At 38.5% G+C, this 17,409-nt stretch overlaps 1 protein-coding gene across 1 annotated transcript in view; it reads left to right on the forward strand.

Annotated features, from left to right (window-relative positions):
• Positions 1–13,990, forward strand: part of Rab38 (RAB38, member RAS oncogene family) — a 90,949-nt gene extending 76,959 nt beyond the window's left edge. Inside the window, exon 3 of the mRNA XM_042688981.1 lies at positions 12,923–13,990. Within this exon, the coding sequence (XP_042544915.1) occupies positions 12,923–13,075 (153 nt within the window). The 3' untranslated portion in view covers positions 13,076–13,990. The remainder of the gene's footprint in view (positions 1–12,922) is intronic.
• Positions 13,991–17,409: the final 3,419 nt, after the last annotated feature.

The raw sequence follows: 17,409 nt of genomic DNA on the forward strand, positions 1-17,409 counted from the left end.
CTTTGAGTTGATGTTAGTATATGGTAACAGGCTGGGGTCCACTTTTAGTTTTCTGTATGTGGCCATCCAGTTTTCTCAGCATAATATTTGAAGAGGCTATACTTTTTCCACTGTATGTCTTTGGCTCCTTTGTCAAATATCAGCTGACTGTAAGCATGTGGTTTTATTTCTGGATCTTCTAATATATTCCATTTGTCTTTGGGTCTGTTTCTGTGCCATTACCAAGCTGTCTTTGTTATTATGGCTCTATAGTAGAGTTTGAAGTCCAGCATCGAGATCCCTCCCATGTTGGTTTTTTTTTTTTTTTTTTGCCTATAATTGTTTTGGCTATTCTAGGTCTTTTGTTGTTCCATATGAATTTTTGGACTGTATTCTCTATTTTTGTAAAGTACATTATTAGGATTTTAATGGGAATTGCATTGAATTTGTATGTCAATTTTGGCAGTATGACCATTTTCACTATATTGTCTGCCTATCCAAGAACATGGAAGGTCTTTCCATTTCCTTCTGTCTCTATGATTTCTTTCTTTAAGTTTTTATAGTTTTCATTAAAGGGTTCCTTTATATCTTTGGTAAGGTTAATTCCTAATTTTTTTAAAGTTATTGTGAATGGATTTGTTTCCTTGATTTCCCTTTCTGTTTATATGTTGTTGGTGTACAGGAAAGCGACTGGTTTTTGTGGGTTAATTTTGTATACTGCTACTTTGCTGAAGTGGTTTGTAAGTTCTAAGAGTTGGCTTGGAGTTTTTGAGATCATTGGGGTATAATATAATGTAATCTGCAAAAAGGGATAGTTTAACTTCTTCCATCCCTATGTGGATCCCTTTAATGTCTTTTTCTTGCCTTATTGCTCTGGCTAAGGATTCCAGAACTATATTGAAGAGGAGTGGTGAGAGTGGACATCTTACTTTATTCCTGATTTTAGGGGAATTGGTTGTAGTTTTCCCTGTTTAGTATAATATTAGCTATTGGTCTGTTTTATATGGATTTTATTCCTATTTTCTCCAGAGCTTTTAACATGAGTGAATGTTGTATTTTATCAAAGCCTTTTCCACATCAATGGAGATAATTATGTGGTTCTTGACCATGGATCTGTTGATGTGATGGATTACATTTATTGATTTATGTATGTTAAAGCATACCTGCATCTCTGGGATGAAGCCTACTTGATCGTAATATGTGATTTTTTTAAATATGTTTCTGGATTCTGTTGGCTAAAATTTTATTGGGGAGCTTTGCATCTGTGTTCATCAAGGAGATTTGTCTATAGTTCTCTTTTTGTTGGGTCATTGACTGGTTTGGAGATGAGTGTGATATCAGATTCATAGAATGAGTTTAGGATAGCTCCCTCCATTTCTATTTCTCAGAAGAGTCTGAGGAGTAAGGGTATTAGTTCCTCTTTAAAGGTTTTGTATAATTCCATAGTGAATCCAACTGGTCCTGGGCTTTTTCTTGTTGGAAGACTTCGGATTGCTTCCTCTATCTCATTGTAAGATATTGGCTTATTTAATTGATTTATTCCTTTTTGATTCAGTGTGGGCAATTTATATTTCTCTAAAAATTCATCCATTTCTGCTAGGTTTTCCTTCCTTAGTGAGTATAGATTCTGGAAATAGTTCTTTATAATTATTTGGATGTCTTGGGTATTTGTTGTAATGTTTCCTGTGGCATCCCTGATCTTATTGATTTGGGTTTCCTCTCTTCTTTTTTTAGTTAATCTTGCCAGAGATCCATCAATTTCATTTTTTTTCAAAAAAAAACCCCAGCTTTTTATTAATTTTATTTATAATTTTCATAGTCTCTACCTCATTAATTTCAGCTCTTATTTTGGTTATCCCACTCCATCTAGTAACTTTGAGTTTAATTTTTTTCTTGCTTTTCTAGCAGTTTTAATTACATCATGAGATCTTTTACTTGATCTGTCTCAATTTTCTTGATGTGTGCACTGAGAACAATAAATTTGCCCTTCAGGACTGCTTTTGCCGTGTCCCACAGGTTTCTTTGTGATGAGTATTCGTTTTCTCTGAATTGTAGGAACTTTTAAGTTTCTTCTTTAATTTCTTCTGTTACCCAGGTGCTGTTCAATTTCCATGTATTTCTGTAATTTCTAGAGTATGCTTTGTTATTGAGAACAACTTGATTCCATTGTGGTTGGATAGAACATAGAGGATTATGTCAATCCTCTTGTATTTGCTTAAATCCCTAGTATGAACTATGATATGGTCTATTTTGGAGAAGGATCCATGGCCTCCTGAGAAGAATATGTACTGGATTGTTGTAGGGTGGGAAACTCGGTAGATGTCAATTAATTCCACTTGAGATATGGCATCATTTAATTCGGAGGCTTCTTTGCCAGTCCTCTGGTTGGTAGACCTGTCCTTTGGTGAGAATGGCGTATTAAAATCTCCTAGTATTATTGTATTTGGATCCATTTTATTCTTTTAAGTCTGAGAATATTTGCTTAACATATTTGGGTGCACCAATGTTTGGAGAGTATAAATTGATAATGGTAATATCTTCTTCTTGGATTGTGCCCTGTATTAATATGTAGTGTCCTTCTTTGTCTTTTTGTATTGATTTTAATGAAAAGTTTATTTTGTTGGATATCAGAATGGCAACTCCTGCCTTCTTGCTGGGAGCATTTATATGGTAGTGCTTCCTCCATTCCTTCACTTGGAGTTTGTTTTTATCTTTGGCTGTGAGATGGGTCTCTTGAAGGCAACAGATGGATGGGCCTTGTTTTCTGATCCAAACTGCAAGGCTTTTTCTTTTGATTGGTGAATTGAGCCCATTAATATTTATGATTATTATAGAGAGATGCATTGTCTTTCATGGCATTGTCCTGCTTACTTAAGTTTTTCTTCTTTCCTTTTCTCCTGTACTTACTTAGTTGGACTTCTAGTGATATCTATCTGATGTAGATCCCTGATCTTTATTGTTTTCTTGATGATGTTTTCACCCTTTTAATATTCTTTGAAGTGATGGTTTATTATTTACGAATTCATTAGTTTCTCTTTACTATCAAAAATGTTAGTTTCTCCATCGAATGTGAATGCTAGCTTCTCTGGGTATATCAGTCTGGATTGATAGTTTTTGGTTGTCAGGGCTTGAATGGTACACTCTCGGCTTTCCTTGCATTCATTGTCTGTCTGGAGAAATCTGCTGTGATTCTGATTTTTTTCCATTATAATATAGCTCCTTTGTTTTTGCTGCATGCAAGATTGTTTCTTTATTATTTAGAGCTATCCTTTTTATTATCATGTGCCTAGAAGTATTCCTCCTGGGATCCTGTTTGTTAAGTATTCTATATGCTTCTGTTACAAAGGAAAGGTTTTTCTCTTTTAAGATTTGGGAAATTTTCAGTGATAATCTTAGTGAATAGGAATTGCATTCTTTTATTCTGTTATCCCTCACCTTCATCCACCCAAATTGTATGAAGGTTAAATTTTTTGGCACTGTCTGCTTGTTCTTGGACTTCCCTTTTGCATAGTTTAAGTGATTTTTCTATATCTGTGACTTTTTTTCTCAGTTGCTGCTTTTTGTCTTCCATACCTGATATCCTATTTTCCATTTCATTCATTCTGTTAACTGGGGCTTCCATTGTAGTTTGCATGGAGGAAATTGAACCATTTTTTACTTCTATGTTGGTTCTCAGAGTATTAATCTCATCTCTTAGCAAGGTGTGTACTGCATCTATTTTTGAATGCATCTACTGTTTAAAATCCTGTATCTCTTTTGGTAATCCATTTCTTTGTTCTTTAAATTTCTGATCTATTTCTCACTTCAATTCTTGAGTCATCGCCTCTAACATCTCTTGGATGTAGCGTTTGTCTTCCATTTCTGTTTTGCTTTCACTAGGGCTCTTCCCTGGGTGTCTGCTGGCTTTCAGAGGTGGCTTGGTATCTTGGCTATTGATGAATCTTGTAATTTTTCATTGTGATTTTCAAATGGGAATTCAGGGATTATTGGAGATCAGCCCCAACCTCTGACTGTTTTGGTCATTAGCTGTTTTGGTCATTAGCTTGGTTCAGGGTTGGTTCCTGGATCAATTGATGAAGCTCGCTCTTGTTTCTGGGTTGGCTGAGAGTGTCTTTACCTGGTCTCGGTTCTGTAGAGGGAGAGGCCAACCTCCAGCTGCTAGTCTGACCCATGTAAGACTCTCAACTGTCTGCTGGAATTCACAGGAAGTTCCTGCCTTCCAGCCAAGGACTAAACAGCTTAGAAAGTCCATGCTGCCTCCCAGGGGTGCCCTTGGTAAGACTGGGTGGGCTGGCTGCATTCTCTCAGTTGCCTGAGACCACTATGAGTTCCTGACTATAATCAGGTGCTAGTGGCCTGAGCTGTCCAATCCCCAGCTCAGGATACATAGGCAAGGCTCTGGTGAATTTGGGCTTCTGGTTCTCCCACCTGGACACACAAATCTTTTGCCATCTTGGGCAAGGTTCCCAGGGGGTGCATTTCCCTGCTTTCTACCCTCTGCTGAGGCATGTGCTCAGCTTCTGACTTCAATCGGGACAGGTGGTTATGCAGCTCAGGCACCCGATCCCCAAGCCTGGCCCTGGATCCCAGTCCCTGGCCTGGAAAACACTGTTTGGGCTCAAGTGGGACATGTGCCACTGGGTTTCCCATGTGGGAACAGCTCTGTTTTTCTGTTTTTCCACCACTGGCTGCTGTGGCCTGAAGGTGCAGTTCCCAGCTTGAGCGTTTAAGCTCCCCTCCATGGCACTCTTGCTCAAACCTCGTAGACTAGGTGTGCTCCACAGGCTGGTCGGATGCTTGCACAATTCCCAGTTTTAGTAAAACCTGTAGTCCAAGTGGCAGGGGGAAGAGTCTGGGTCAAGCTCTGAGGTTTACTGCCAGCACTGGTCTACTGCATTTCACATTCATTGAGATGATTGTGGGCTGGGCTGGGTGGTGGTGGTGGTTCCGAGTCTGTGTTTCACACCGTCTCTGCCTCTGTTTATGCTGTGTAGGTTTAGACTGTGGGGGGAGGGGGGGGGTTGCGCTTGTCTCCTATGGACCACTGTGGTTTAGGTGGCCAGGCAGCTTTGGCAGTATGGCAAGGAGCCTCTCCGCCAGTGAGGGGTGGGGGAGGGGGTCTTTGTGCAGTTTCTGAGTGAGGTTTTTGTTATGTTTGCACTCTCCAGGTCAACATCAGCACCTTGAGAGTCTTCTGTGCTGGCATTCTACAGATGACCCATTGTGGTTCTGGGGTCCCCGCCCCCCTGCAGTTGTGGGGCAAAGTGGCTTTGGTGGGATGGTGCAGGCCGCTTCACCGGTGAGGGATAGGGTAAGGGTCTTTCTGCAGGTTCTGAGCTCCAAGGTTTCTCTTTTTACCATCACTGGGTCCAGCATGGGCACTTTGGGAGTCTTCTGTGCTGGCATTCTACAGATGACCTACTGTGGTTCTGGGGTATCTGGAAATCCTGGGCCTGGCTGGGCCAGTTTGGTGTGGAGTTGTGTGGTCAGAAAGAGGTAGAGGAAGGATCTTCATACTTTTCTCTTTTGTATTTTTTTCCTTTTTTTTTCACCTCCTGTTTTACTCTGGGTGTTCACCTTTTGCTGTTATTGGTCTCTTGGGGAAACTGAGCAATGGAACTCAAACTTTCTGTTTGGTTGGAGAGAGCTGTGGTGTTTCCCTACTGTTCAGTTGCCATCTTGGCCCCCTTGGCTAATTGATTTTTATGAAGAGTGCATGTGACTATTAGTTCATAAATACAACACTTCAGTTGCCATCTTGGCCCCCTTGGCTAATTGATTTTTATGAAGAGTGCATGTGACTATTAGTTCATAAATACAACACTTGCTTCACTCTGGTAGTCACTACCATTTGTCTTCAGTAAAATGTGTTAGAAACTTTAAGCGTTTCCTCTGGTTTACTTGTTGATATAAATAGAATGATTTCTAGCATCAGCAGCAGGAAAGTACACATCAACCTTAAGCAGTCATCAAAGTAGACCCGTCTTGTCCCAGTGCAGATATGTGATTAAATTCCAGCCAGAGCCAGGCTGAGTGGTTGTGACTTGGCAGTCACAAGATGTGTAAATTACCTTTCTTGCTGACAATGCTCCTAGGGATGTTGTTGCTACTTTTGATCATCAATACAAATAAGAGTATCCAAGTAATATTTTATTCTTTAGTCAACAGCTCTGTTTTTCTACACAAGTCACTCAGAAAATATCAGCCTGGCTGTGTTTACTGTTAGGTCTGTCCAGGAGAATAGCCCCTCCCCTTTCTCTTCCCCTGCCTAAAACCAGTAGTCACCTGACTGTCAATCACCTGACTGTGAGTCAACAAAGGACCCCAGACTCTGAGGTTATATCCGCTGAGGTCATTTCCTGAATCTCCCTGGTTACACTTTTCTCGGACAGCGAGAGGCTCTGAGAGCACTTCTGCTGTGGTCCCGCCTCCTGCCTTTCCCTATGTAATCTGACTCAACTTGAGTCCCCCCCCTTTCTATTTTTCTTTCCCCCTTTTTCCGCACAACTCCATCTCATGCAGGCCAGCAGTTTGCTCTTCCCCCAATAAACTCTTTTCTGCCTGATGTCGTAGTTTCCTTTCCAGCAAACCTTACATTTACCTAAGTGCCAAGTGAGTCAGTCCATTATGTCAGAATTTAATTGCCCAAAGGGCCTGGAGCCTACAGTTTTATCAAAGTCTGATTGTCCATTCTACCCTTGGTACAAGAAGTGAGAGATTTTACTTTGTATTTCTATTTTTTTCCCAGTAAAGGCCCTTTGTCTATGACTTCAGCAATAACCAACAACAAAGAAAATTGAGAGAAGCTACACATGGTGGTAAATGCCTATAATCTGAGCAGTCAGGAGGCAGTTTTAAGAATATTGGGAGTTCCATGCTAGCCCTGACAAACAGTGGTGCAACACTATATCCAAAATAAAAGAGCTAGTACATAGTTCAAATGATAAAATGTTTTCTTAGCATGTACAAGGTTCTGGGGTAAATCACCAGCCCTGAACTGAAAGAAAAGAAGGAATGAAGAAAGGAAGGAAGAAGGAAGGAAGGAAGAAAGGAAGGGAAGGGAGAAATTCCAGGCCAACTATATTTGTCATTACAAATCAGACGTGCCCGAGGCTGAGGTCCTGATTGCTTGCACCCATGCTTTTCATGCTTGCACCCAATGTCCTGTCTATTTAAGGGAGCTGAAATAAAGGTCCAGATTCAAACTTGTACTTTATCCACAATTTTTTTGGGGGGTCCAGTCGTGGGGCTTGTACTGTGGGCCTGGGCACTGTCCCTCAGCTCTTCAGCTCAAGGCTAGTGCTCTACCACTTGAACCACAGCGCTACTTCCGGCTTTTTTCTTTTTGCTTATGTGGTGCTGAGGAATTGAACCCTGATCCTACCACTGACTTGTGTGACTTATCCCTTCTCTGACTCAGTTTCCTTAGATTCATGATGAAGACATATACTATACACATGATTATGTTCTTCTGAGCATTAAATGGCAAGAGATAAAAACATTTATAGGGAGTGTATGCCATGCCTTTCACATGTTTTCAGTGATTAAAAAATCACTGGTAAGGCTGTTTTCTTGATTACAGATTAAGAAACTAAAGCACAAAGTGCTCAGAGTAACTTTCCAAGGTCATCTAAGCAGAAGGCAAGGAAGAAAGAGATAGGTCATGACTGGGCTGGGAAGGTTGCTCAGTGGTAGAGTGCTTGCCTTGCATGCCAGAGGCCCTGGGTTCGATTCCTCAGCACCACATAAGCAAAAAGAAAAATAGCCAGAAGTGGCGCTGTGGCTCAAGTGGTAGAGTGCTAGCCTTGAGCTGAAGAGCTGAGGGACAGCGCCCAGGCCCAGAGTTCAGGCCCCATAACCAGACCCAAAAAAAAAAGATCATCTAAGCAGAAGGTGAGGAAGAGAGAGATAGGTCGTGACTCCAGACCTGTGGTTTGAACCTCATATCCTGTGCCTTTTCATCCTTTGTCTATGGTAAGATGGTGGCATATAAAAGCATGAAGTCTTTGTGTATGTGTGCTGGTTCTGAGACTTGACCACAGAGCCTTGGCACTCTCCCTTAGCTTTTCCTCTCATGGCTAGTTCTACCAGTTGAGTCACAGCTCTACTTCTGACTTCTTTTTTGGGGGGGGTGAGGGGGACTATGGATTGATCAATTGGAGATAAGAACCTCATGGACTTTCTTATTCAGTGTAGATTTAAATTTGAATCCTCAGATCTCAGCTTCCTAAATAGCTAGGTGTAAGCTACCATCACCTGGCTCTCTTATAAACTTCCTAGCCTGAAACAGGCATTTTGTTTTGGCAGGGAGCATCCTACATGCATGCTAAATGGTCACTAAATACTTACCAATGTCTAGATTAAGAGAATGTTCCAAGTGTCTGTCTGGTCTTGCCTTCTAATGAATTTGTATAGTATTGCTTTAATGTCACTTGACCTTCAAAAACATCTGATAAGTTTTCCAGATACTGTGATAATCAAGCCAGTCGAAGCCATTTCTAAACCCTATATTGCTTTGTTGTTCATAAAAGTTTTCTAATATAAGATGGTGCTAATGAAATGAACTCCAAGATAGGGACACAAGAAATGTACTATGTAAATTTTTTTGTTTCTTTTGTATGTTCTTCCCCCATGGTATAACCCCTGTTTTCACTGTATTTGATTCTCATGCCCTGCATCTTTTTTACAAATTTTTCTAATTTGGGGAGGGGAAGGGAAATAACAAAATGCTGAAATAAGGATACAAGTTGACCCATTGTAACAATGAGATGTACAAGACACTATGTTGAAAATGAACTTTAAAACTTCTGGGGGGGAAGGAAGGAGGAGGTGGGGAGGGAAGGCATGGTAGGGGAAAACAAAGGAGGCGGTAACACTGGTCAATAGGAAATGTACTCATTACCTTACTCATGTAACTAACCCCTCTGTATAGTATCTTTACAATAAAAAATATATATTTAAAAAAGTTTTCTGGGAGGGGGAGGGGATGAGAAGGGAGATAGGAAGGGATTGGAAGGGGAAACAAAGGAAGAGGCAACAATACTTGATAAGAAATGTACTCATTACCTTGCCCATGTAATTTTAACCCCTCCATATGGTATTTTCACAATAAAAAAATAAAAAAAAGAATAAAGTTGCACAAGTTCAAAAAGTTAAAAAAAAGAGACTTCTTTTATTATCTTTATCTCTGTATGCCTCATACTTAGGGAAATCTAAATTACATTGGTTAAAAGAATGAATGTGGCTTAGTACCATGATTGACTACTTCATTGTCAGTGGAGATTCACCATACATTGGCTGTTTCCTTTATCTGGAACTATTTTTACTAAAATGATTTTGCTAGTTCTAACCAACAAAGTCATCTTAGTAAGCTAAACTATTGGCTTTTATTTGTCTTTCTTATAATAGTAATGGATTTTTATTAAATGGCCAATAATAGCATTTACTTACCCTTTTACTTACCCATTAACATACTTTCAAATTTGTACATTAACAAAAGAAACTCTTATTTAACTGACATGTTAATACATAAGGAGATTTTTAAAAATACTATTGGCAAATCTAACTTACATTTTATGTGAAGTAGGGGCTTTTTAATGATTGAAACTTGTTTTTATCACATAAACATTTTTATTATGATAATAAATGAAATGGAATGAAATTGAGATTTCTTTAGTATTTATTAGGTCTAATGCTAGCTATATAGTTTAATAACAAATAGAACTTCTGTTAATTAATTTTTTTTTTTTTGGTCTGGGGGTCGTGGGGCCTGAACTCTGGGCCTGGGCGCTGTCCCTCAGCTCTTCAGCTCAAGGCTAGCGCTCTACCACTTGAGCCACAGCGCCACTTCCGGCTTTTTTCTTATGTGGTGCTGAGGAATCGAACCCAGGGCCTCAGGCATGCAAGGCAAGCACTCTACCACTGAGCCACCTTCCCAGCCCCCTGTTAATTAATTTTGAAAAGGAATACAGCTTGGTTAGAAACAGTGACACGAGTCAAATACAATTAGGAGCTCTGGCTTGCCAATCCACTTGTTTTGAATGGTCTGTAGTCTTTCTAAACTGAATATTTCTTACCTGCTAACACATGATAATTTCTCCTGCTTGGCATTTGGGGTGAGTTTTATTGCTGCCTCTCCTCAACACACAAGCCACAATGAGAAAGCATTGTTTATTAACTACTAAGGAAGTACCTTAAAGTTACCAGTTCAGGGCTATCATGAGAAATGCTGGCCCAGGTGAAGTTACCTGTTCCCACTGATCTCAGAAATAAGTCTTCACCTATGCCACATTATTGTGTGGAGGTCAGGTCATTCACCTGTGGGCAGCATGGTAAGAAGAAGAGGAGAGGAAGAAAGTATGCTGTTAGAGCATAGGTGTTTTCCCAAAGGGGGTTGGGGATTGGGGCACAAGTGCTGCTATTCTCTACCCCTGCAGTAAGGTGGATACTTAAGTTAAGAAATAGCCGTCTGCACCCAAACTCAACAAAACCAATAGGAGCCAAAACTAATCTTAACTGGTTAGTGTTTTAAATATGATGCAAGGCTATGTATATAAAGTGTCTGAGACAGTCCTCTTATCAAGACGTTAATGACACTACATCTTGTCAAGAAAAGCAAGCTTTTCCTAGGTGAGTGCTATAAGCAAGACCTTTTTTTAATTGAAGAAGTCAAGGCTCTGAGACAGAAACATAATTCCAGTATAAAAACCATTAGCTAACATAGCAACAAGCTAAAAGGTGGTTAGATCTTTACCTTGTTTTGGATTTAGAAACCCTCAAATCCTTTCGCTAATGCTCTTTAGAGCAGAGAAAAATAATCAAGTTGTTGTCTGGGACTCCTGAATTATATTGTACTTTCATCACGGATATAGTGTACTTTCATTCACAGGTGAATTAAGGATAAGGGTATGTGAATGAACATTTTCAGCTAATGCCATTAATCATGGATGCACTGGCAAACCATCACTACCTCTTACATTTTTGTTTGTTTTACAGTACTGGGCCTGAACTCTAGGCTTCACACTTTCACTTTTTGTTTTTGTTTTGTTCACTGCTTGCACCTAAATCACGTCTCCAAATTCTGGCTTTTTGCTGATTAGAAATAAGAAAGATGGGTACGGCTCATTCAGACTTGTAATCTTAACAACTCAGAAGGCTAAGATCTGAGGATTTTAGTTCAAAGCCAGTCTAGGCAGGAAAGTCTGTGAGACTCTGGTTTCAATTAACCAACAAAGAGCTGGAAGTGTAGCTGTGGATCAAACAGTACAGTGCCAGGCTTGAGCTAAGACACTCAGAAATGGTGCCCAGGTTCATGCCTCACGACTGGTAGAAAAGAAAGAAAAGAAGAGAGAAGAAAAAGGAAAGAAAGAAACAAAAAAAAGAAGGAAAAAGAAAGGAGGGAGGGAAGGGAAGGAAGGAAGAAGAAAGAAAGAAAAAGAAAGAAAAAAACAGGAGAAAGAAAGATGAAAACTTGTCTGTGCAGATGGGCTTCAAACTGAGATTCTCAGATTTCAGCCTCTTGAGTAGCTAGGATTGTAGGTGTGAGCCATCCATGCCTGGCTCCTACATGTTTTTTTTTTAATATTATGACTTCTTGCAATGATCTTAAAACCTAAATCAACAATTTTGACACATACAAAAATTAGAGATATATAATTCTACTTCAGATTGATCGACAAGATACAATAGTAAAATAATTTGACAAAAGAAAGCTTTATGTTTCTTTATATTTAATATATGAAAATGCATCAAAGAATTTCTAGAAGTTGTGATTAAAACAATAAAATTTAAGAGATAGTGGGAGAACAACAAAGGAGGGGGTAAAGATGCTCGACAAGAAATGTACTAATGACCTTTCTCGTGTAACTGTAACCCCTCTGTACAACATCTTTACAATAAAATAAATTTTTAAAAACACAATAAAATTTGATGATACTGCAGATCTTCACTTTAAGACATTTTATTTGAGCAAAGATGTTTCCATTTTTGTGCACTGGTAGTAAATATTCTGTGTTTTAACTTTCTGATGAGTAGAAAAAGATAATGTATTTTATCATATTTTAGATTCAAGTTCTTGCTCCATATTTTCCTTAAATTAAGTTTTATTTTGTTCCTGAAACTAGATCACAAGTCTAATTTCAAATTTTTCCTTTAAAGAGTCGGGATAATGTCATAATAGATGGCTTCAAATCTCAATAGCTTAACACAACATGGTCATAATTCTCACACATACTATTTGTGTCATAGTGAGCTGATTGGGACATTTATTTATATTTGATCCTTACTAAGAGACCAAGGCCAAAAGAATTTTCATTTCAGTGTTTCTGTGATAGCAGAAATTGAGCGGTGTGGGTGGGGGGGAAGTAAGGGGAGGAGGTTGAGGAATGGAATTGTGCCTCTTACTTCTCTTATATGAAAGCAAGACATGCTACTTCTTGCATTTCATTGGCCAACAGAGTCACATGACCATGTACACCTACCATTTGACTGGAAGACAAAGAGCCAGAAATATTTGTTAAAATACAATTGCTGTGAAAAGTGTCCCATTACTTCTATTTTCTGTCGAGGTCACAATAATAATATGCAACAGAAGGCAATTATAAACTATGTCGGGCTGAAATTCTCATTTCTTGTACAATATTATGCTGTAATACAGATTAAGTTAAAATAAGAGACTTGACCTCTACCAAATTCAAGCTACAAATGCATCTTAGCAAACAATATTGCCCCCATTTGACAAAATATAGTACACATATATGTGAGGGACTAAAAGATAGAATTCTTTGAAGGAAAAAAAAAGTGGAAATAAGAGGATACATGGATATTGGTTAGAAAGGAATTTGAAGTGACTTGTTAAAAAATACTGTTCTTTTTTTTACATCTGAGACTATTGAGACATTCTTTATGATACTAAATAAGAAAATCTGTTTTGCTTTCTCCTTAGGAAAATATAAACATTGATGAAGCCTCCAGGTGCCTGGTGAAGCACATACTTGCTCATGAATGTGACCTAATGGAGTCCATAGAGCCTGACATCGTGAAGCCTCATCTCCCCTCACCCAAGGCCGTCAGCTGTTCCAGCTGTGCTAAATCCTAGGAGGGTCCTATGCTGGCATATGACAGACATAATCCCATGATCTCATGAATTATGCCTCCATTTGTACCATTTTGGGTAAACCAGGTGAGGGAAACACACGTGCCAAGCCAAAGATCTATGCCTGTACCTTTTCTGTAAGAGAAATAGTAAGTGCTCTTTTTTAATGTTCTCCCACCATCCACACAGTGTTTACACACTTTGAAAACAGTCTGTTACAAAATTCTCTTGACCTGCAGAACACAATTTTACAACATCAGCCCTGGTATTTGCTCTTTTAAATCAACAAAGTTGTCCAGATTTAAAGAGAAAGTGGATAAGAGCAAACCAGCTGTCAAGTTAAGCATTGGCGTTTGCCTTTGTCCTGGTGTGTCTTTGTTCAGATTTCAATGTGTTCTTTGATGGTCTGGCAGGCTTGTTAAAGAGAAATGGTATTCTCTTCAGAGACAACCTCCATTCTTGGCAGAACTAAGTGTTGTGTGTATGATTTAGCTCTTCAGAGTTATGTCCACAGCCTCCTGTGCTTTTGTTGCCTTCATTCCCATTGTGTGCCCCAAATGCTGTGCTGGTTTATCTGTAGGTGCCTTTCTTCTGGCTTTCTCAGACTCAAGCTGTGGGACTCTTCTATATATGTAAGATGTATTATACATATTTTCACAAGTGAGAAATAAAACATTGAATGTTGCTGTTTCTCTATTTATGAAAGTGCTTTAAATTCCTTAGTGTGCTGAATGTTTTCTTTTTTCTTTTTTTTGACAATGTGTATTTCTCCAAATTCATTTCTAAATTTTATTTCTGAAAGGAGAGAAGAAGTGATGCCAAGTGTATTCTAACTGCATCATATCCATTTTTTGGCTATCAAAGCAAGCAGTATACGTATATTTGTTTGTTGTTAATATGAGGAATATACCCTCAGGTACTCTGACCCAGAAAGTGCTGGATGAGGCAACATAAAGAAACAACATGCACAGTATTGCCTAGCCATAGCTGCACTGGCATGCAATGCAGATATAGTTTTTGTACATAGTTTTTGTGTATATGTAGAACTAGGGCTCGAACCCAAGGCCTAGGCATGCTAGTCAAACACTCTATCACTTCAGCCACATTTCCAAGCTAGTGTTTTTAATTGCATATTTCCCGGTAATAACCATATTATACTCAGAGGCCATTTGTAATAGATATTTTTTCAGTATCCTATTATATACTCTTTAAAAAATTGTATTTTTATTTCTGAACAGGCCTTTGGGGGAAAAGTGTGTTAAATATACTTTCCAGCTAAATGTTTCCTAACTTGTAATTATTTTTAACTATTCTCCTTAGGAGAGACTTAAATAGCACTCTAACCACAAGCCCACTATTATGTTCTCTTGACTCTCACTGTGTCTGTAAGCACCAACTACCAGGCTTCCTGTTATTTGCAGGCCAGCAACTCCAGGGAGTTAACATCTCTTGGAGTCAGGAGCAGATCTCAATTGGTAGTAATAATGAAGGTTGCTTGTTCCTCAGAAAGGATAATTCTGAGGCATGCTCTGTGGAACCTCAAAGGCCCCTAGGGGGATAAAATCCCTGGTTCCTATGGGGCAATCTTCCTAATTTAAGCCACCCTCGGCTGGCTTTCTTTCTTTCCATTTCTTATCTCTTTACTCTTTTATTAGTGCTTCTTGGATTTGCCTTTCAAATAAATCAAATTCACTTAAATCCTTGAGTTGGGTCTTCTTATGGAGCCATTTAACCTCAGTTAAGATAGAGCTGGTCCTCAGAAACAGGTCGTTAGTACCAGCCTCCTTAATTCTATCATTCATCACCAAGGTGACAGCAAGTACTTGCTGGTACATAGCATTGTAGAACTATAGCACTGTAATTATGGTTATTCTCCTTTGGAGAAGAAAATAATAAAATTCAAATAGAAGAAAATGCTAGAGCATTTGAAAGATGATATTGTGGAGTGAGTTGACAGTCTTAAGAAACCTAGGAGTGAAACGCTCTTCCTGGCAGCAGTTAGTCAGTTTTTAAATAAGTTACCAAAAGCATGGGCTACAAAAACAAATGTAGACAAATGGAATAATATCAAACTAGCAAGTCTCTACACAGCAAAGGAGACAATTGAGAGAATGAAGAAACAACCTAAATAATGGTATTAATATCAAGGAAAGAAGCTTGGTGCCATCCCTACTACTCAGGGGGCTGAAATTTAAAAGATCCAAGCCAGTTTTGATAGAAAAGTTCAAGAGACCATCTCCAGTTAACCAGCAAATGCCAAACTGAAAGCATGGATGAAGTGGTAGAGCACGAACCTCGAGTGGGAAACTGAGTAAGAGCAAGACGCTCTACATTAAAGTCCCAGTATTAGCGCACATATGCGCGCACACACATAAAGTATACCAGCAACTCAAAACTTGAACAACCCTCTCCTCAAAAACCCAATTTAAAAATGAGCAAAAGTCTTTAGTGTTCATTTCTCAGGAGAAGAAATGCAATGGTTAAGCCTATGAAAACATGTTCAACCTCATTAGACATCAGAGTAAGGCAAATGAAAAGCACCATGACATGCTGTTTCACTCTGGTCAGAATGGATAGCATCAAAAAGGCAATAAATAAATAAATAAATAAAACCACAAAAAACAAAAACAAATGCTGCTGAAAATGTAGAGAAATGGAATTCATACACTATAGAGGTGTAAACTAGTACAGTTGCTATGAAGAACAATATGGTGATTCCTCAAACTGAAAGATCTACCTTGTGATTCAGTGGTCTCATTTCTAACTATATACCTACCTGGAGAAAATGAAAATAATGTATCACAAGTACACTTGCCCATGTTTATTACATCACAAGTCACAATACTTAAGTTGCATAATCAACCCAAGTGTTCAGGGACAAACTGGAAAATATAGAAACATGTATATTGAAGTGAAATAATGTCCTCTCTTGCATGTGGAAGCTAAAAAAGTTGACACAAAGAGTAAAGTATTAACTACTAGATGTTATGAAACAGCAGGGAAGGTGTTACCAAAATGAAGTTAGGTAGGAAGATTCATATGTAATGCCCTATAGTACAATAATTTACTAGAATTATTTACTAGAAAGGAGTAGCATAAAGGCCCCAGACATGATGAGCTAAAACTGTGAATTCTCTTGAGATTATCAGTACATATTGTGTGTATATACGCACTATGTATGCATGTATGTATATAGGTATAATAATATTGTATTAATTAAAAAGAAATCATTTTGTCAAAGAAACTGATAGATGACATAAATATAGAATCTGTTCAGCCAAAATTTAAGTTAGCTGAACACCTTCAAGCATCAGTCAAAATGATCCTTATTGTCTCTAGTTACAGCATAGACGATGCAGATTAGTTGTAAAATTTTATTTTAGCCCAGCTGGAGTTGTAATGGAGGTTGAGTTTACAGGACTATCAAGTCCCCTCTAAGTATGTCAAAACCTTTGCAGGAAAGGAAGAAGTCACCAAAGCATCAGGTGTGGTATTTGGACAGACACCATTAAAAGCTTTAAATACCTAGATTCCCCTAAACTGCTGATCTAGAAAATGAATGCTGTTCTTTCTAGTGGAGAATGGCTAATTGTCCTGTAAAGGCTTCATCTCAGTGGGATGTTTGAAGGTGATACTTGCCCTTGTCAATTTCAGTTGTCATTTCCCAGCATTAGATAAATAATTTGAACCAAGTCTTGGTAGGATCTGAATGGAAAGGTATGTTCACTATTGTAGGATGAAATGGATCATTCATCAAATCAATCTGGATAACACCGAGAGTAATATAGAGAACATTCAAAAATACTAATAACCTTGATATCTTGAGGTATTGGATCAGGAAGCATAGAGTATTGGGCCAGTGAATACATAATCTACTTGTTACATATTCCTGAATGAGTTCACTTGTGACATCCCAGGAAATCCACTTGTAGTTGGCCTTAATAGGCTACTGAACATATATTTGATTGCAAATATTGGCCTAGAATAAATGATGTACAGATGCCAGAACTACCTTGGCAAAAAATAAAGAAATAGTCTAAAGTCCTGCAGAAATGGAAGTGTTTCAAGGTATTTATATTTTTTTATATTTATTTATGTTAAGGCCAGCTTATTGTGTTCCTTAGCTAAGTCTAGAACATATTCTTTTCACTAGACCAATATGAATCTTCCAAAAGAGACATAGATTATCGATGAGAAGCCAAGTGGTACCTTTTATCTATAGACAAGGTTTGTGATCATATGAAATTATAGAAGTTGATGTGTTTTTATGGGACTGACTCCCTAAATGGTTAAAGCTGAAGGTGTAGTAATAAAATGTTATGAGTATCTTTGAAACT

This window comes from Dipodomys spectabilis, unplaced genomic scaffold, assembly GCF_019054845.1.
Source record: "Dipodomys spectabilis isolate Male_0828 unplaced genomic scaffold, ASM1905484v1 ptg000003l, whole genome shotgun sequence".
Classification (NCBI taxonomy): domain Eukaryota; kingdom Metazoa; phylum Chordata; class Mammalia; order Rodentia; family Heteromyidae; genus Dipodomys; species Dipodomys spectabilis.